The sequence below is a fragment of the Sturnus vulgaris genome, chromosome 3, assembly GCF_052056855.1.
Source record: "Sturnus vulgaris isolate bStuVul1 chromosome 3, bStuVul1.hap1, whole genome shotgun sequence".
NCBI classification, from domain to species: Eukaryota; Metazoa; Chordata; class Aves; order Passeriformes; family Sturnidae; genus Sturnus; species Sturnus vulgaris.
This window is the reverse complement of record NC_142245.1, coordinates 53,396,916-53,418,794: the sequence shown is the minus strand read 5'-3', so window position 1 is coordinate 53,418,794 and position 21,879 is coordinate 53,396,916. Positions and strand designations below refer to the sequence as shown.

Below are 21,879 nucleotides of genomic sequence, written 5' to 3'. Positions count from 1 at the left end.
CGTCCCCATCGCGCTCAGGGGCTGGGACCCCGCGGGACGGCGACAGCGGCTCCGGGATCCGCCTCTCCCTTCACCGCAAGATCCACCTCGGCGGCGCGGGGCTGGGGCGAGGGCACAGGCACTCGCAGGAGGAGGGGCAGGGCGGGGCAGGACGGCCCCTCCCGGTACTAGGTATAAGCCGGTGCTGCGGGGTGAGGAGTGGGCTAGCTCTGCAGCCCCCGCCACAGACCCGGCAGCACCGGGTCCGCTGGACAGCGCTGGCGGCTCCGCGGGGGCGGCCGGACCGCTCCTCCTCCTCCGCCTCCTCCGCCCCCGCCGCGGCAGCAGCGGCGCGCCGAGAGCGCTCCCGGGGACGCGGGCAGGTGGCGGCTGTCCTGACGGCGTCCTCTGCGCCCAGGCTCAGGATCTCCTGCCCACCGGGAGAAGCTTGTCCGAAGAGCCGAGGGGTAGCGCACGGGAGTTTGTGTTTCTCTCCCTGGCCGCTGCGCCGGCGGCCATTCCTCTGCATTGCTTAAGGGAGAAAACTCGGCAAAGAAGGGGTAGGAAGAAAGGCAGTAGAGAAGGGGGAGAAAGTTGATTGACTTGCAGAGAGGTGAAGCTTTCCTTTGGCTCCCACTGCACTTTACACGGGAGACCTTTAGCCCACGCGAAGCTGGAGGATGGAACCAGAGCCCCCGCCCGAGCTCACAGCAATGCCCCTCGGGGAGAATGGGAGTGTCCACCTGGTGCCCGACACAGCCGTGCTGTCCCCGGGGAGAGGCACGGCCATGTTCATCATCCGCTGTGTGATCCCTTCACTTTACCTGCTCATCATCACTGTCGGCTTGCTGGGCAACATCACTCTCATGAAGATCTTCATTTCCAACAGTGCCATGAGAAGTGTGCCCAACATCTTCATCTCCAGCCTCGCTGCTGGTGACCTGCTCCTCCTAGTGACCTGTGTGCCTGTGGATGCCTCCCGGTATTTCTCTGAAGAGTGGCTCTTTGGGGAGGTGGGCTGCAAGCTCATCCCTGTCATCCAGCTGACCTCCGTTGGTGTCTCTGTCTTCACTCTCACCGCCCTCAGTGCTGACAGGTAGGAAAGCTGGGCTGCCACTCCAGCTCTCTGCAACTTGGGCTGGATGAAAGGTAAAGCTCCTCTCTAGATAAGGTCTCCCTGGTTTGCAATCCTCTCATTCCAGCCTGGGAGATGCTCATGCTTCTTCTCTCACTGACTGATGACAAGTGGTACTAACTGAAGTTGAAGGGTATCTTGAAATGGCATTGCCTGGCCCCCAGGTCCATCTGCAAGAAGTGAATTTAGCCCTCTCTTCTGCACCTCTGGGATGCTCCTGTAACAGTCCAGATATTGAAATTTATTCATTAGAGTAAGGTTTTAGATGCCAGATATGACCCTTGCCGAGTCACACTGTTGTGTCAATAGGCAGTGACTTAAACAATGTTAGACACAGATGTATTTTTTAATCAATTTATTTTCTTCTGCTGAGAAGGTGTACACATGTGTGCATGTATGTGTGTCTGTGCCGTAGTAGAAGAACAAGTTACCAGAGGGGTGACTGCCGGAACTCGTTTAGCTTCTGGGAATTCAGGGACACCAAATTGCTGTTTTAATTGTCAGTCTTAAACTTTCATTCAAACTATTCTTAACTTCAGAACTTTTAGAAAAGAAGAAAAAAAAAAACAAACACCCCTCAACAAAGTAGAAAGTAACACTTTTATCTCCAGTACTTGTCAAAATAGGAAGAAACAAAGAGCTGGATCCTCAGTTTTTCCTCCCAATTACTGTAAATGAGTTCTTAAATAATTTACAGCAACTGAGTGGCTGTAGTACTATGCTTCTGGCTCTGAAAGACAAATCTTGCAGTGTAATTGCAAACTTAAATTATATGAAATTATCTTTATTTTTTTTATCTAAGCAAAGGTTTTTGGCCAGAAATGAAAATGTTTAATTCCTTCTCCATAGAAATACTCCCATTTTCCTTTGAGTTTTGAACTAAGCCACTGAATTATATTGGTGCATGATGTGAAGAGTTGAGTTTAGAAATACATCTTCACACTTAATATTTCTTTAAAACTTTAAATCCTTTATTTTCTTTAATAGACTACAAGTAATTTCTTTTTCTTTTTTTTTTTTTTAGCTAATTCAGTCGATTGTTTGATTTCACTTGAGGGTAGTCTTCAGTGAACATTAATTTCAGCTCTATTTGAATCAGGACCTAATATATTTGTCTATAAAGACTACAACTTGTGAAAATGGAATATGGTTTTGAAGAAGAGCTTGCAAAACATACCTTAAAGTGAACCTGTACCTCTCTGATTGCCTCAGTTAAATAGTATTTCAAAATCTATCCTTACAGATGCAAGGAAACCCTGCAGTTCTCTTTGTGCTCTATTTCCAGTCCTTAATATCTTGGGTACATTTTATTTGAAAGGGAAGAAGTTAGTGAAGATCACCTCTCTAGAGAAATGTAATGTGAGGGAATGCTGGTGATTTAATGCTAAAATTGCAAGTACTAAAAAACAGTTTGTGTGCTGAGACCAAATAAGTTCATAATAAATACATTTCTCCAGCATTTTGGACTCCACAGTATATACCAATGTCAAAAATGGTTATACTAGGAATTTACAATGTTTCTTTAACCTTTGTAGTTTTATTTTAGGTTACTGGAAACAAAAAAACTTTTCTTTTCCAGCCAGAAGATCTTCCACTGACTTCAGAGACCAGTCTCTTAGGGCCCAGGAGACTGCTGAGTGAAGCTGGCTGAACTTTCAGTGGTGTCTGTGTTGGAGTCAAATCTATGGTCTTTGTACAACACTTGTGTTGAACTGGAGGGGTTTCTGTGACATTAATCCTTAGCCAGATTCTAATGTGTGCCATTACTAGATCAGCTGTGGGTGGTTTTGCTGGCAGATCAGAAGTGTTGGCAGCATCCTGCACCCAAGAGGTGCTGAGGAGCTGAGGCCTGGCTGGGGCAGTGTTTTCTTCAGATCAGTGAATCTAGGGTAGGATGTTAACAGTTTGTAAGCAGTGATGTCACCAAGAGGGCTCCATTATAATCCAGTGTCTATTTGGTCTGGTACACAATGTCTTCTTGGTGGCCCCTTCTTTCACAGATAATGTTCAAAGTACATTTTAATATAGGATAATTAAAGCCCTTCCTGCTTTTTGCTCCTTGTAACCATGAGACTGTACAGAATACCAGACATGGATTACACTAAAGAACAGATGTAGGAATACTTAGGATTCTTTGGAGCATGCCTCTGTGAATTAGGGTAAGGGACATTGTCTTGCTTTCCACAGTCTAATAAACACTTATTGTTTATGTGGAAATTCTGCATGACAGTTTCCTTGTGTGATACATTTACCAGAAGTAGCTACAGAAGGTACAAACTCTGAATGATTTTTGCCAACAAACTGAAGGAAGAAAAAGTAGTACTTTTAGTACTAGTTAGAGTATTACTACTTCATAAAAGTATAGTAGTATACTACTTTAAAAGTATACTACTTTGTAAAAGTAGTAGTATATAATTGCACATATATATATTTTCTAAAGTTGCTTTATTTCATATAGATCTTTTTTTTTTTTGGTCACAAAAGTCCTTCTCGGCATCAGTAATGCTTCAGTGTGACAAACATGCCCCTTTTATTTGGAAGCTTCATTATCTTGTATTATTTGAATTTTAATTTGGGGGGTTTTGAGTGTATGTAAAATGTAATATGTAATTTTTAACAATACTTTGCAGACTTCCCTTCCATGCAGATGGACTTTAGCAGCATATCTGCCTGAGGCTGCCCATCCCCATCACAGGAATGGCAGCTGGTTCTTCGGTGCCCTGCTGCAGCCCAACACGTGTTGGGGCAGAGAGAGGTGGGAGGTCAGTGGTGGAGGTGGGGATGGTGGCAGCAGAGATGATGCAGTGGTGGCACTGGTGGTGCAGGGTTTTGGTGTCAGAGCAGGAAGCAATCTCCCTCTCCTCTGGGATGGAGAAGGCAGCACAGGAGCTGTGCTGCTGAGCCAGCTGTCCCTTCTCACTGCCACAAAGGAGATATGTAGGGACAGCAACCCTGCCCCTCATGGCCACTGAGTTTTCTTTATTGTGGACAAACCAGACCACCTCTACAAACCTTAATATTTCTCTTGTTTATAAAACCAAAGGAAAAACAGGGTGGATAACAGAAAGAGAAAACTTGATAGAATGGATGACAAATGAGGAAAAGGGCTGAAAGACAAAACTGTACCAAAAAAAAGAGGGGAACTAAGGGGATTGTAGGACAGAACACTCCAACAGCACTCAGCACACACTGAAAATGCCCAGAGCTGGTATGTGATGGCTAGGGATGCACTTCCTAAAGATGTGGTGGGACAAGAATTGAAAAATGAGGCCTTTCTGAGCTTGTTTATCCAGGGTCCATGGACTGCAGTTTTGGCAAGGGCTAATGGATGTTGATGAGAAACTCTCAGGACTTAGTGTGGTAAGGAAGATAAAAATAAAGAAATGAGAATTGTTTGCCAGAGAGACTGCACCATGGCATGCGTGAAGAAAATGTGTGCCAGCATGTCCTCACTGCAAAAAGGGCAGAAGCCAAGGATGAACCTCACTCGAAACATCTAATGAACTTGCTCACTGCTGCACAAAGTGTTTTTCCAATTGATGTCCATGATGGACCATACATTAAGCTCAGAAGGCAAACTGAGTCCATAGGGCCCCTCCTCTTTTTCTCAGGATGAGGGATCTTGCTGTTTTGTGCATAGGAAGGAAACTAGAGGAACATAAGAACATAAGCAGGGAGGTATGGAAAGGTGCTTCCAGGATGCTTTTCAGAGTTAGATATCAGGATGGCATTTTAACCTTGGTGTGGACAGCTCAGGGGGCAGTGAATTTTAACTGAGTGCACCTCTGTGCACCTCTGGCATTATTGCATTTTTGTGTGATACCCACAAAATGCCAAGGCATCTGGAGTGAATAGCCTTTGGAGGAATAAATAGCAGCCCCTTCAAACAGCTTTAGATTTGTTCCATGTAGTCTTTCCTTTTCTCTTTAGCTGTCATTTATGCCTCATTTTTTAAGTGATTTGTAAAAACAGGATTAAATTTAATTCTGTTTCTTTTCCTACAATGAATTTTGTTTCTAATGAAAGATTTAAATGTGTTAGCTCTAATGCAGTTCTGCTGCACTCTAATGGAGACAGCAAAGCTGAACTTGCCCTACTACAACTGGAATAGCATCCAGTAGTATTTGCTTTTTTCCTTAGTAATGTGACATAAAGACACCTTTGATGACATAAATACTTGATTAACAGGTAATAGTTTGAAAATTTAAATTCATACTTCAATAACTAAATATAGTGCCTGAGATGCTTAAAATGTATTCTATAGATTTTCATAGCTAAACTATTTGTTCCTTCTATTTTTTTTCTTTATTTGTTTTATATTTGGAAGACTGCAATCTATATCTAAAAAAATCAGAAACATTTTTTGCAAGTTTGCATTTTATAATGGCTTCTGATGACATCTGATACCAATATCTTTTTGGCTCAGTTTGCTGGTCTATTATCATCTTTTTTTGGGGAACTTTGGAAGTGTTCTGGAGTGTGAAAAGCTGCCCCTAGTAACTTCTTTGGGTTTTTCATTAGTAATATCACCTTAATGAAGACTTCTTACTTTTCTCAGAATTTATTTTTAGTTTCTTTTTTTATTATGGCAGATTCTGATTCAGGCTGAAATACAATGACTGAAAAAACATAAAATCTTCATTTCTTATTACATATAGCTGAACAAGTGAAGCAGCACAGGGGACATGATTTCCATTTGAGCTCTAATAGCTGATAGTCAGAGACTAAGGAGTCCTTATGAGGAAAGTAGTATTAAATGACATCTTGAAAATTACTTCTAATTAATCAAAAATAAAGAAAAAATAATCAAAGGTAAAAAGGAAAATGTATAAGTGAAAAACAATGCCTTAGCTGTATACAGTAGATGGGAAAACAAAAATATATGGACCAAGTAGAATTACGAGATTCTAAAGTATACATTTTAGAAACCTTAACACTTGAGGTAAATGTACTGAATGAATGAATTACTGAAGTACATTAAAATAAATGATGGTCCAGATGTTTCTCTCATTGTAGGCTGTAAGAGTATGGTCATAATTATGCAATAACAGGCAATGCAAAAGAAATTTAAGAGAGGTTTGGCAAGCTTTGTCTGTTACATTTTTTAACTTGTTTTTTAGTTCATATATGCAAGCTTGACTCACAAAATAAAGCTTGCCAGAAAACCTTTGTCAAATTAAAAAATAAAGCCTGTCCTCACCTGTCCCTACCTGATATTTTCCAACTAATTTATATCCATCTCATGCAGATAAAAGGAATATGATGTAAAATATTACAGAAAAAAAGAGAAATGGCAGAACCACCCCCTCCCCAAAAATGCAGAAATAATTTTATAAGTGGAGTAAACTAAGGAGTTAACTATCCTAGAGTAATATTGTCCAAGCCAGGCAATTCAAATCAGCTGTTGGAGAAGTTCCTCTTGTGACTATCTTTGCACAGCTGAAAATTTCTTATCAAATACCATTTTCCTGCCAAGTTAGGCAACTGTTTGTCAAACTTCATACAGACACAAGCATCTGTTACACTCCTGCCTTTGAGCGTGTCCTGTGCGTGCTCTCCAACCCCTACAGAAAGAGCTTAAATTGGGGATGGTGAAGTGAGGAATGGCCGCGGTGTTTATCGCAGTCAGTGATCAATGCAGCGCCGGTGTTGTGCTGGCAGAAGACGCTTCATTTTAACTATTGCAAATGCCGGTGTCGGATTGCGTTTTGTAGCCTGCAACCTAAACACGGAGAAACAGCTTCAAAACCATCCCTCTCGTTTCCTGTTTCTTTGAGCTATTCAGTAAAAGCCTGTGTCTGTGACAGACAAAACAGCAGATCCAGCCCAGTTCTTAACAAGCGTGTATATCACCATTCATTTATTTTATCTGTTCGCCGCTCAGTGTAATGTGGTTATCCAGGATTCCCTTATCTATTACGCTGCAATGGGCTAATACGAATTGGAATGTTGGAATTCTCAAGTCTGCATATAGCAGATCCTCAGAAATGATGCCAAAGATCAAGTATGCTCTACCAATGCTTTGTCTAGGGAAAAGATTTCACATGATAAATTTGTTAAAGTATAAATAGTACATCTCTGTATATGTGAGCAGTGTGATGGAACTCTTCAATATCTTCCTGAAATGGGATAATTTAATTGAATTTTCATTTTAAATTGTTTAATTACAGAAGAACTTGTGTATTTACGTGTTCTGCTGCAGAACCAGACTATCTATTTCTGGTGCTAAATTATTTTATGGGTTTTTATATGTATTAATGAAACAAGGTATATGCAGACACGATCCCTGGGTCTAAACATGTTCCACTAGCAACTTCTAAATCCATGCTGATTCAGTGTAATTTGACAGTGTAATTACAAATAGCAAGTAAATTCTTACAAGTTCATTAAATTTGTAGAAACAAGAGGAAACCTACTTTGGTGTTCATTGAAGAGAAGAGTATTTTGGAATTAAGTTGACACAACTTTTCAGATATCAGAGAAAATAACCACGAGACAAACAGTCCACATAAGCTTTTCATAATTGCATCTACTGCATGATCTGATGCAGATTTGTGTATTTCCAGCTTTGTATGAACATATATCAAATAAAATTGTGGTGTGTACAAACATGAGAGAAATGGGTTATTTGGATATGTTGTCATTATATCTCATATAATTTTGTTTTCTTCCTTCACATGATTATCCCAAATATTGTTTCATATTTTTTCCAAATGCTTTTCATAGTATTTTTTTAAAAAATAGTTTCATGCTTGTACTTTGGCTCCAAGTTAGTTTGATTAAATGTATTTTAAGGATTGTTATATTAACTTTGCCCTCTCTAATGTTTCTATATTACTTTTTTTTTTTACCATAGTCTGTACTTGTTTTTTTTCTATCTACTCTGATTTCAAGGCAGACCAAGATCAGAAGTTGCAAATAAAATTGAACTGGAAATGTGTTTAAAAGTGAGAGAGTAGAGCTTTTAGATTATAATACTTTAGCAAATAAATGAATTTGCTGATTTTTTAATTTAGAAATTAGAGATTTAGGGTCTAGAATCTCAAATGGGAAAATCTAAGTCCATTCTAGATATATTAATAGAGGTTTGGTTATTTAATTCTTCCTGGCTTGTAACATTTCTAAACATCATCTGACCATGTAATGTTCTGCACAACAGTATGTTATCTGCCATGGCCTGGATTATAACTGTATTCATCAACAAAATGTGAGGAATTGTTTTGTAACTGCAAAAATTTTATAAAGGTAAACTGGCACTAAACATATTTTACACATATTTTTCTTCTTTCAGACACTCTAGTTTCTGTAATTGACTTTTTATTGACTTCTTGATCCAACAGTGATGATTTTATGAGATCCTTTGCATTCAAATATAAAGAGATATTTTTGCTGCGAGACATGCAGTAAACACATAGTAAATATGCAGACAAACAACTCTGTCTTATCAGTCTAAAGGTTGGACATTTGCATCAAACTCATTTGGAGAAATGGATCTCTCTTTCCTCAAAGTCCTTTGACCCTTCAGGACTGAGACTATAAACCTTCAAAGAATTAAACAGGGTTAATTATGGTTTTCTAGGTTTTTTTAAAGGAGAGCAGAGAACTAGGGGACAAGCCAAACAGTACCTAAACTTGTCCAGGCTGCACATTGCAAGGCCTAATATCTAGCCTAGGTACTGACTTCCCCCTCATCTTATCCACCCCTCCTGAACAGAACCCAAAATCCAGAATTCCAAATTAATATTGAAATAAGTAGTCCAGAAAGGTGATAGAAGCCAAGTGAATACATATGCTAAGCTTCATTATACTTCCCCTTGGGAAATAGTATATTTCCAGTTGTTTGTGTGATGCAGTGGGCTAAGAATAAAGTTCTGTCCTTACAGGTGAAATTAAATTTTGAGCCACTGTGTAGCAGGCCTGGGCAATGGCTCCCAGACACCCTGGCTGCATGAATGGCCCCTTTTTGTTCCTGGAGAGGCACATGCCAGGGCTGCCTTTGTCATGGCAGTTTTGTGAAGGCTGGTGCCTTTGGTGTGCCACATCCATTATTTAAACATGACTTTGCGACAAGACTCCTTAACTTGGCTGTGCTTAGTTTCAGGATTGTAAATGAAATTTAAGTGCAATCCAGGGAGCTCCCGGCATGCACAGCAAGGGAAATACAACTGCTTGCTTATTTTAAAAGTCAAGGAAGAATGGGCACAGTTGGGATGTTGGGTTGGGATGGGCCAGTCATTGTGTGAGGCTTCTGGATCATGCTTTCAGGCACCTGAAAGTGTGTGGTTTTGTTTTTTCTATGCACATACATATGTCTGTGTATATCCATCTATCTGTCTATCTATGCACAAACCCATATGCAACAGTACCAGAGCATGGGACTGAGGACTGGCAGTCTGGCACTTGTCAAACTGGTTTCCCAGAGGTCCAGGATGTGGTTTTGACCTGGGTCAATCAGTATTCTCTAAACAATTTCTAGGCATGAGTCAGGATTAAACACAAGCCCAGAGGCCATTATCAGCAGAAGCGTAAACTGCCTAATTTATTTGGATGTGGTGGTCTTGTACTGGGCTATTAAAGAGATTAATTGAATAGTCATGGATGTCCAGCCAATGCCACTTGGCCTCCAGGCCTAAAAATAGACTATGGCACTGTTTAGTTGGCTCATATAGATGCAACATCTTTATTAGATTTGGTTCCTTATTCTCCTCTCCTCTCCTCTCCTCTCCTCTCCTCTCCTCTCCTCTCCTCTCCTCTCCTCTCCTCTCCTCTCCTCTCCTCTCCTCTCCTCTCCTCTCCTCTCCTCTCCTCTCCTCTCCTCTCCTCTCCTCTCCTCTCCTCTCCTCTCCTCTCCTCTCCTCTCCTCTCCTCTCCTCTCCTCTCTTTTCGCAGTTGAAACTTAGAGAAACTGTCACTGTAATGAAGACCTGTTAGTCTTAAGATATGTAAAAAGCATGTTCATCAGTGACTTGAAATTACAAAATTTAAATATAAATTTACTGGAAATACTGACATATACGAACTTTTCTGAATAACAGCTGGTGAAACAATTTACTAATATTGCTTTCAGGAGCAGAATTGAACAAATTACATGTGGCACTTTTAACTAGTGCAGATATAAATGAACGGCTTTAAAGAAGTAGAACTAAAAGTCCAGATTGCAGGAAATGAGCTGGCATTGCAAGATTTGCATGAGCTTGTAAGAAGCATATAGAAAAATAGATTCTTTAAAGATATAACATAGTTAGCTAGTGTGAGACAAATAGCAAGTAGCAGAAGTAGAAAGAGAAGAAAAAATGAAAGGGAAAATTTCTCCTCTGAAACACTGAGTGGACACGACAGGTAATACATTTCATGAAGAAGAAAACCCCTCCACAATCCTGGGAAACTTCTGGTTTGATTCTTTTCAGGGTCGAGAAATCAACAACAAGTGTTGAAGCGTTATTGATAGTTTTTGGCACAACAGAGTGTATTTTTACAGAGTGGAAAACTTTTTCCACCTAGGAAAGTCTTAAGATTTTCCCCCTGAGAAACACAGAACATATGTCATTGACATTAAGTGTGTTTACAAATGGTCTTCTAGTCTGCATTTCAAATACTGTTTATTATATTCACAATCAGACCTCAGAGATGCTCATTTCTGAGTGAATGCAATTCTCTGCTCTCAAGGGATAAGCACAGAAAATATTTATATTACCTGAAAAAAAAAATACTTTACATTGCAGGAATTTATAAGAATAAAATAGAACAATGCAAATCTCAAATCAAATGATAAAATGATCCCACAATGTTTTCAGCTAGATAAATTGTTCTCCTCTTGACGATTCAGCTGGAGTTGGGCCAATTGAACTGCCCATACAAGGAAAAGGGCTTTGGTCTCATCGAAAATTTAATTTTACTGTAGTTGAGTGGACTGCAACTGGACACGATATGAGTATTTTTAACAAATAATGATTATACAACCAGGTTTCATTTTCAGATATATTTATAAGCTTTTATGTTGTTAAAATGTTTGTGTTTCAAAGCACCATGCAGAGATGCAATACAAGACTAAAATATGAATGGTTTTAATAAATTACTATAGTTTGCAGGAAATGCAGTACAATGGCACAGCAACATCACTATAAAAAGCTTATTTATAATGAGGCAAATAATACCAATCCCTCCAGCTCCAGGATTAAAATGAAAATTAAAGCAAAGTAATGTGAAACTTCCCTGCCTGATTTGTGTCTCTGCTTGGCTTCTGATACTTCATTATTATATTTATTTTCATTGTGATGTCATGTAGGAAATTAGGTGATAAATTAGGCTCCTATTTGTGGTAGGTATTATATAAACAGCAACAAGAAGAAAGTCCTTGACCTGAAGGACCTTTTTAAAAAAGGACAGGAGACCACACAGAATCAAAAGGGCAAGGAGATATTGAGGCTAATCTAGTTAGAATGGTAGGCTATTTTCCAGTGGCTGCCTAAGTATTGACTAGTTGTTTTGGGAGTTTCTTTTTAGTTTTTTTTTTCAAGGTCATCACAACAAAGTGCTCTAGAAAAAGAGGTAGGAAAGCAAAGGAAGGACAGTGTAGGCCTAGTAAAGGAGCACCTTCTTTTGAAATCAAGTGTGTGGGAGGGAAACAGCATTGTGGGTGCAGCAGAATCAGGAGTAGAGCTTTCTGTTCTAATTTGGAGCTGAGAAATACCTTTAGAAAATCTTTGAAAACATGGGTCAAGACAAGTAGATAAAATAGATTGGAGTTTAGAAGGTAACAAAATGTTATACCTCTGGAGAAAGAGGGTATTATTTTCATTAATTTATTTTGGGATTGTGTAGAAGGGAGGAAATTGCTTTAAAATGGAAAAAAAACAATATACAGAAAAACCAATCTGCTGAAGGAGAGTGGGCAAACTTGTGCTTGTGTCTGTTGGCAGAAACCACAGCTCCAAAGGCAAGAAGGGTTTCCCAAATTGGGGTCCCTTTGTCAGCAGTGATAATGATGGAGGATATAAGAAGACAGAATTTACATGAAGGCTTTTAATTAAAACCAAATGCATATTTATAATTATTTCCTGAACTTCGTGGCAACCTATAATTTGCTATTTTTTCATCAGTGAAGTAAGAGAAAAGATGAATTAACTTACTAATTTGACTAATTTGCAGCATTAGTCTAATTTACTGACATTGTTTTTATTGATGGAAAATATGGTCTTTGTAATTTAAATGGTTGGTGGTATGTTTTAGCCTTCCACTGGTTTTATACAAAGGAAGCGGTTGGGTTTTCACCTTGGGAACACTTCGTTTGCATTTAATTTTATCTGTAACCAGTTTCAGTTCACTCTATAGCTTTTTAAAGATATATACAAGATGACTGGTTTTGTAAAACACAGGGTATTTTTCTTTCTGTTGACACTGGGTACTGTGAAGGGCTAAGGGCTGAGTCCTAGGAAGAGTGCCACCTTGCAGTAAATCAAGTAGCAAGTAGAATAAAAGAAAGTTTCTTGGGGTTTTTTTTTGCGCTAAACTCAGCTGTTTTGTGAAGAAGGGCACTCTATTCCAATGCCTTTCCACTTGGAGTAAGTTATAGCTCAGGGAAAAGCATACTATTTGCTGAAACAGCAATATATGCCAAAGTAAAAATATATGTCATATCTTCTGCTAAAGTAAAGACTTCTGAGAAAGTCTTCCATTTAGAGATTAACTAGGCCAATTTGTAGCTAAAATAATTATTTGTGACGTGGTCATTTACTTGGGTCACAGGACTGTGGTCAAAATATTTTGAAGCAATGAAATGGAGAATGAGAGGAAAAAATCTGTACTACAGAACATTATTTTTATCCAGTGTCCTCCCCCTACCACAAAATCCTCAAACTAGCTCTTCCCTAAGAATGCAAACTTTTTTAAAAATGAGCAGATATAAAGACTTGCCATCAACTCAAAAATAGAGGGTCTGTCTTTATGTAATGAAATAAAGGCAGACAGCAATAGGAAGCAATTATTGAATAATAAGGTCACAGTTTGTGCTGAGGAATATTCATGCTTTGTGCAAAAACTTCTGTCCTTCCTATGGCAGTATAAAGGCTTTCTTTACACCTTGGTGTCCAGGGAGTTTCTCACTGCATGTTAGCAGAAATGGTAAATATAAATTAACAGAAACAGTTTTCTAAGTTTTGTTTTCTACTCCATGATAGGGGTGAAAATACAGTATTTTTTTTTGCTGAATTTAGAAAGGATATGAACATTAATAGGCATTATTTTTAATTATTTAATGATCAAACAGTTTATAACGACCTGAGAAAGAAGACCCCAGGGCACATTTTGACTCACCTATTCTCTGAAGGAAAGATTTCCTTGGGTACCATGACAGTGCTCTGCTCCAGACATTTTCATGGCATAGCCAGTTGCAACATTGGCTTAAGGTGTTGAGGGGCTATGAACTACCTGTGAGGATCTGCAAATTAGCCCTAAGGGGTATTTGGGATTACAGCTCCATTTTTCAGCATTCCCTTCAGCAACCATGTTATATTTTGGTATAAACTAATCCTTGGTAAGTATTTAGACACTTGCTCATACCCATACATATTTATACATCTATACATGTATATCTATCTACATGCATGGATATGGAATTTTATCACAAAGCAGAGGCATCTAATTTACCATTCTCCTTAATCTAAGATCATTGTGTAGCTAACAGAGAAAAAACACAAGCACTGTAGAGGGTGATTTAACATCTAAAATCTGAATCACTCTTTGAAAGCAATTCTCCAGTGACTACAAACACCAGAGGAGGAACAAAGTTATCTACCTGGAGTTTGAATCTCTCCTGACTCCCTTTCATCCGTTAAACTTTTCTTTGAATATTAAAGGAGAATTATTTTTTCCATTTCTCAAAATTTCTGCTCATTCAAAAAAAATCACAGACATCCCAAATCAAATTGAAAATGGAAACAAAAAGATTAATGTAGTTAAAAAAACCCCTGACTTTCCATATTGCCACAGCTTAGACAAAATGAAATGTTTTGTCTAACCTTTGTTTAAGGTTTAGTTTTTAATAAAAACATTAAATCATAACTTACATTAAAAAAAAATTAAAAATCTAAGTGGAAGTTTAAGGTATCCTTGAAATATTTTTCTCAAATTATATTTATCCTTATAATGTATACATTTTCTTGTGGAATGTCTGAGTTTGTATCACCTCCTGCAATGATTTTTTTAAATAAAAGAATTCCTGAACCAATGTCAACTTCTTTCTCTAGAGGGATATTTTCATTGTTTGCAGTTCTTCCAGTTTCCATTGCAGGGGCTATGAAATTATCAGTTCCACAAAGGTTTATATGCAATTTTACATTATGAGACAGTTTTCCAAAATGCAGTGTAGAGCAGCAGCTTCCAACTATTGATGTGGAAGTGTTTACTTTATGAAAGAGTTTAATACTTTCTGCACAGGCCGTTGGGAGTCATATGTGCCTGACTTTATGAAGATGCATATATTCCTCTGAGGGGGGCTGGGAGTGTCCTAGGGTTGGAAAGCTGTGGTGGCAGCAAGAGAGAGCCCTGGGCTTCAGAAGCCAAGGAAAGAAGGAAGGAAACACTAAGTGTCCATGTGCTGGTACACATGGAGTATGGAGGTAGGATGCACATTTGGAGATTTGCTGGGGCTATTTGGAGAAGCAAAGGGCAGAGCCACGGCTGATTCTTCACTTCCACCACACTGGCACAGAATGGGCACCTACAGCCACAGGTTGTATCCAGGGCTCCTTCCACCTCCTCTGGTAAGTGTATACAAAAAAAGGTAGAGATTTAGAGAATGCAAGTTAAAGAAAGATGACAAGCCCCTTGAAATCTCAAATAAGAAAAAACATGACATTATTTTACTTGATTATAATCAAAGATATGGAATAAGCTTGTTCATTGCATGTTGAATTTGAATACCTTTTAATTTGCATCTGCATTTTGATCAATTTCAGGTACAAAGCAATTGTAAATCCCATGGACATCCAGACCTCCAGTGCAGTGCTATGGACTTGTCTTAAAGCCACTGCCATCTGGGTAATCTCCATGCTCCTAGCAGTTCCTGAAGCAGTGTTCTCCGAACTGGCTCACATCAATGACACAGATAATGCCACTTTCACAGCGTGCATACCATACCCCATGACAGATGACATGCACCCAAAGATCCATTCTGTGCTGCTTTTCCTTGTGTATTTCCTTGTCCCTCTTGTAATTATCAGTATCTACTACTATCATATTGCAAAAAGTTTAATTAAAAGTGCTCATAACATCCCTGGGGAGCACAGTGAGCATTCCAAAAGACAGGTAAGCAATTTGCTTTTTACATCCTGGTAAAATGTTTGCATGCTGTATACACTTATAAGTGAAAGTCTAAGAATTATAACATCCAACTTGTTGGATTTTGCAGAGGATTAGTTCAGTTTCCACATGAAATAAACCAAGGATTATCTCAAAATTTTCCTTGTTTTCACAATTACTCAGTATTAAGCCTAATATGTAAATAAATATGAACAAGGAAAATTAAAAAATTCACTGCCAAGAATGCACATTCCTAACAGCAAATGAGATTAGTATATATGTTTGTATGTGCTATTAGTGAAACCATTATTTGTACTCTTATTGAGGAATGATGCTTTTGTAGTTAATGATGGTGGCTTCACCTGTCTCTCTAGGCAATAATTTTAGGAAAGAAATCTTACATGAATGTTTTGAGAATTGTCCCTTTTTATTTGTGCTTGGAAATGAGGAAACTGACATAGGCAGGGAAAAACTTTACTTAGGGGATCTAAGATTCTTCTCAGATGGAGTGCTGGAAACGTGAACATAGAGCATTAACTTTTTTTTTACTTTCTCGGATACAATACTGAACTTGCACTTTTCTAATATCCTTTCTGTTAGAGATGCTATAAAACTCTTGGTATAGATTCTGTATATCTTTGACACAAAGCATTTTAAAATGCTGGACAAAGCCAGTATTCCCCGTAAGGCACAGGAAGCAATAAGATAGTCACATTAGAAGGAACACATATATGTACAAACAATAGCTTTTGCAGTGAAAATGCTTCAACTACTTTGCAAAAGCATTAGTATTGGTAGAGAAAAATACCAATGCCCATTTAAACAGTTTTGAATTGTTTTCTCTGCCAGTAATTTAGAAAACTGCTTTCATGCAGAAGTCTCTTTGCATGCACACATTCTTTTAGACAGACCACATTCCTTTACGTCTTTTTTGAGCAACATTTCATTTCTACTCTAGTCTATTTCTTGTCAAAAGTGCATACATATTAGCACTTCATGTATTATTTTATTTTCCTGTGAAATATAGAGAGCCTTTTGGCTGAACCCTCTGGATAGAAACAATATTTAATTTATACCACATTTCTTAACTCACATGTATTTTCAAAGTAAGAACACATTTTTTCTTTCTACTTAGTTTTTTTTTCCTCTTTGTTCATCTGTGAGGCTCAGAAGAACAGAAAATTCTAGTGTACTTACATATGTCCCAGCAAGAGGAAATAAATTCAGCCTATTGCTATCAGCATGTTTCTTTAGGCCAAGTGTATTACTCACACTATACTTCTGCACTTCTTGGTGTCCTCTTGCAATCTGAGTGCAAATGCTACCAAATTTGAATGTTAGAGTTTTCCCATCTTTTTTGTTTTCCCCACTGTTTCTTGTTTAGATAGACCCAAGAAAACTATTTAAAAATACTAATTTCACAGATTTTGAAAAACTGCTAGAATAAAATCACTGGATTATTTTTTCCCCCAGAAAACTGAGCAGAATGGAAAACTTTCCTTCCTCTGCAAAAGTTTCATACCTGATATGCATAATAAATCTTTTAGGAGGAATATGGGGAAACTTTCATCCTCTCGTTAGTGCCTTCTACTTGGCCAGTTTATCTCCCTTTCTCAGTTTTTTTATCTCCCTTTCTCAGGAACCACTGTGTAGGCTCATCTCCTGCCATCTTTTCAACCACTCTCAATATCTACAATGTAATCTGTTATACCTTAGCACTGCAACTAAGGTACATTTTGTTATGTTATTGCAAATAATGGAACCTTTCACCTTACCCTGGATTTAAGATGCTTCAGATGTTGGAATGCAATTTAGGTGGTTTCCCTATGAGAGAGGTGCAAGCTGAGACCCTCAGTGAAAAATAAAGCTATACCACTGTATAGCTAACACCCTAGTAATGTCTACCTCATGACATCTGTAGATTTTCAAACTATATTTTCAAATAGCTTTCTAAATAAAACTTAAGTTTCAAGCCAAGCACTGAGATCTTGTCAGAAAAGGTTACGTTTTATCACATCCTTTGGTGCATGCTTACAGCTAAAAGCCAGTGTTTCCTTGGGTCATGAATCACTCTTGCTGTGTGTATCATATCGAAAGAGCAACGTTCTGTAACCACAAACAGCGAAAAAGTTCACTGAAAGTAAACTGAAAGTAAACTGAAAGAGGAAAAGGAAAGTAAATGAGATAGCAAAAGTAATTCAGGCCCCTGAAGGAAGCATTTTTGCTGGCCTTACTCATGACAATTGTTGAAGCTGACATAGAGCAAAATGCTACATATTTTAACTAAGTCTGCTGTGTGGGGTAGTCTAAGTCTGCTATGTGGGGTAGTTCTATTTGTTGTTGTTCATTTGAGTCCTCTTTGTCTTTTTAGATGGAAACTCGGAAGCGTCTGGCAAAAATTGTTTTAGTTTTTGTTGGCTTCTTTGCTATCTGCTGGTTTCCCAACCACGTGCTATACATGTATAGATCTTTTCATTACAATAAGATTGATCCATCGATGGGACATATGGTTGTTACCCTAGTGGCCCGAGTGCTAAGCTTCTGCAACTCTTGTGTCAACCCATTTGCACTGTATTTTCTCAGTGAGAGTTTTAGAAGACATTTCAACAACCAGCTTCACTGCAGGAAGAAAGCTCAGAAAGAGAGATCTGCCAGCTACTTGTGCAATTCTTCTGCCATTCAAATGACTTCCCTGAAAAGCAATACCAGGAACACAGTAACTACCATGACACAACTAAATGGGCACAACTTGAAACAAGAAATGTCATTATGATCTAAGGAGTGTGATTTTTGACTGTGAAACAAATCTGAACTTTTCAGCTTGTAACTCACTTTTGGCTCTTGTTCATAGTCCTCAGAAGAGAGGATCTGCTAAATTCTGGCCAATCTGAGGTTATTTTGTGCAGTCTGACTCTTAGTAAGTGAAGAGTATGTTCTACTGAGAAAACAAAACTGACTGGCATCATATTGTATTTTAAAGGAGATGCTGTATGTTTAACATCAAGGAAAGCAGTGTATCTGGTATAACACTGCTTTAAAAAGTATAGATTTTCTGATCTGAAAATCGGTGTTTTTAACTAAATGTTGATTCAAGCTTATGTTTTGCTTTAATAGATTTTGCATGATTTTAGTTCTGTGGTGTGCTTGCTTTGATGATTAAGACTGTTAGGCATTTTGGATTCAATTAAACTTTTATTTTTAATTTATTTTTTCTTTAATCAGCTGTCATGTCAGCACACGCAGTCAAATAACACAATGACCAAACCTTATTTCTGCTACTTACACAAGGCTGTTCATATTAAAGTTTGAAGGGGGATGTCAGAGCTGAATCCCCTCTTATACAGTGGCATAGAATCCAACAAATATCGTTCCCAAGCCGGATAAGAGGTTAGCTTTTGTGTCTGAGCTCCAGAGAGAAGGTGCTTGCAGTGTCTTTCTTGGAAGGGGCAGTAACAGCAGGCAAAGGCACCTCGTGGGAGTAGTTTTTTATGGCCAGTTCATGAGCCAAATGTAATTTAAAGTATGTTTTTCTTCACAATTAGGTGGAACTGCTCCAGCACAGATCTGTCTTTGTCACAGCACTGTATCCTGTACTTCTTCAGTACTTCTCTAAGGTGAATACTAGAGAGTACACTAGAAATGTAGACTGGATTTTGGAATTAGTTGCTAGTCTTATAATTTCAAAACCTGAAGTGCTAATGCAGTGTATCAATTCATTGTTCCCTTTGTCTATAATAATATACTTATTTAGTTGTGTTTGTAACTCTGTGAACCACCTGAAGTTCAAAATTTCTTTCTCAATTTCTTTTTCTTCAAGAAAAGTTATATCCCCACCCCAATTTTTAAAACAGTGAGAAGTGATATTGATGTAAACTGTAAGTGTTCTAGCTAATTATCTGGGGAAAAAAAACAACCCATTTGTAACCACTCAAGAGGGAATGTAAGAGATTGAAGTTCTTAATGTCAACCAGCATGGTCCAGCTGAGATTGGAGGATGCAATGTAGTTAAAGTTGTATGCAGCATTCAAACGAGAAAACTTACTCAGTTCAGTTTAGACTGGCTCCATACTGGCCTACCATAGCTGGTTGCAGTTACCCTGTGGCTTCAGTGGTTCCTTAGAAGGAACTACAAAGGAGCTGATAAACATGAATTTGCAAATCCATGTGGAATGGTTTAGAAAATTGTCATTTTGTCATAGTTTAGGAATGGAATTCCCAAATTTAGTGTTCTCACTGAAACACTCCAAACTATATGCCACTGTCTCACTCCACACTTCCCTCTCTCCTTCCCCCTGCAGTGGGATAGAGAGGAGAAATTGGAAGCACAAAAGGTACCTATCAAGGGTTAAGATGATAACAATTTACTAGAAACAGCAATGAAATAAGCGACAAGCAGTATCAATAACAATATTAATAACACAACATTATTAAAATTAATTACAAGAAGTGAAGGATTCACATGCAAGCACTCACCCTGGGGAACCTGGTGTACCTGGACCACTCACTTCACCATTGGCCTGACTGGATGGAACCCATCCCTCCCCAGCCCCCTGCTTTGGCATGAGGTGGTATAGAGTAACCTCGGGGTCCTGGTCATGTCCCTCCTGCCTACTGCAGAAATTAACCCTTTTCTGGCTGGAACCAGGACACATTCATAACTGCCTAACACTGCCTCATCCTCCTTTTTGTCCATTTTGCCTCTTCTCTTTCTTCATGCCTTAAGTTTTGTGTGAGCCCGCATGTTCTCAGAACTACTTTTTAATTTTATATCACTAATTCTACTTGGATGCCAGAAAAAGTTTTGGATTCTGCTCTTCTGATGAGTCTTGAGTCCTTTTCACTCACAAATATTTTATACCTGCAAAGCACTAAAGCTTAAAGTCTTCCTTCATGAATTCTTGATGCTTATCATTGACTGTGATCAAGTTTTCTGTTTATTTCTGCTGGGGTTTTCGTGTTTCCCTGTTCCTCATTTTGTCTGACAATCTTTTGTCACTGCGTAGCCTTTCATAGAACTTCTAAATCCATTGCGGTTTTTATTTCCTAAATGAATTTTTCCAGTGTAGACATTACCAGACGATACAGGTGCCCTGCTGGAAAAATAACAATCTAATTTGTAGTAGATTTGATGCTTCTGTTTGATCCATGCTCTTCACTCAATGTCTTCAATTGCTGTGTGTGATATGGACAGCATGAGCCAGCTTTCAGGCAGAATGGAAAACTACATTCTGCTCCTTTTTGTCGTGAGGGGAAGGCGTTCTGAGGTAGACTATAACTCCTTGTCAGGAAGTCAGCACAGTTTTGCTTCATTATTTCCCAGACCTAATATTCAAAATCTGTTTCAAGTAAGTAAACTAAATTGTATATAGTTCCTTTCAATTCTTGTAGCATGACATGGGGGAATTAGTCAATCTGGAGTTTTACTAGCTATGTTGCTAACCCAATGTGCACATTTTGGAAGTGTCTGTTACTGTGCTTCTGTACACATTGTATATAAGCTGTATGTATAAAGCTATTTTCAGATAACTCTGCTTGCTCACAATTAAAATGATTGTAGAATGCATCTTTTGAAGTATTCTCTTCTAACTGTAGACAAAGAAACAAAGGAAATCTGTAATAAGATCATGTCAGCTTTTCATATACTACATTGAGCTCTATGCCAAAATAGTTGTTCAAATGCCATCTGTTTATTTTCCTGTTAGGAAAATTTTCATATTTCAGAAACATCAGTTCTTTTCGGTCTTCCTCTCCTGAGTTTTGAGATGGTTTCTTTCAAAAATAATTTTTGCAATGATTGAGAAAACTACCATCCCTTCTTAGTCTTTGAAAAATGAGAGAATAGAGGTAGTTACTGTTTGCTTGGGGTAAGACATTTATTTTTGTGTAGACTAGAGGTAGTACAACATAAGTCTGATAGTATCTTCTCACTCCACCCTCTCAATACTAGAAATATTACATACACTGCTGAATCCTGAAATATCAGTATTGTTAAATTCTCAACTGACCCGAGATATCTCATTTAGCATTACACTATGATGTGATAATTATCTTCAACAAAGCCACTTCACTTAAAATACAGGACAAATCTTTATGACACACCTGCTCCATAGATACTTTTCTTAACTCAGTCAAGACAGATTCACAGAAACTATGGCCCAGGAATTAGCAGGGCTGATCAAGAGGTCTTAAACCCTGCTCAAAGGGGGAAAGGGATAAGACCAGGCTACTAGAGATCAGCCTAGGGGTAGCAGGCTTGTGATGAGGGCGAAACCATTAGCCCAGCTGAAGTGCATCTACACCAATGCACACAGCATGGGCAGCAAGCACAAAGAGCAGGAAGCAACTGTACAACAGGAAAGTTACGTATTTTTTATCTTGGAAACATGGTGGGATGACTTTCATGACTGGAGAGCTGCAGTGGATACCTCTAAGCCCTTCAGAAGACGCAGGCAAAACAGGAGAGGTGG

At 38.6% G+C, this 21,879-nt stretch overlaps 1 protein-coding gene across 1 annotated transcript; it reads left to right on the top strand.

The window, feature by feature from the left end:
- The first annotated feature begins 200 nt into the window (after positions 1-200).
- Positions 201-20,975, top strand: NMBR (neuromedin B receptor). Its single transcript, XM_014888603.2, has 3 exons — positions 201-1,075; positions 15,070-15,418; positions 17,784-20,975. Exons 1-3 carry the CDS (start codon positions 660-662, stop codon positions 18,183-18,185), a joined length of 1,167 nt encoding a protein of 388 aa, XP_014744089.2. The 5' UTR covers positions 201-659; the 3' UTR covers positions 18,186-20,975.
- Positions 20,976-21,879: the final 904 nt, after the last annotated feature.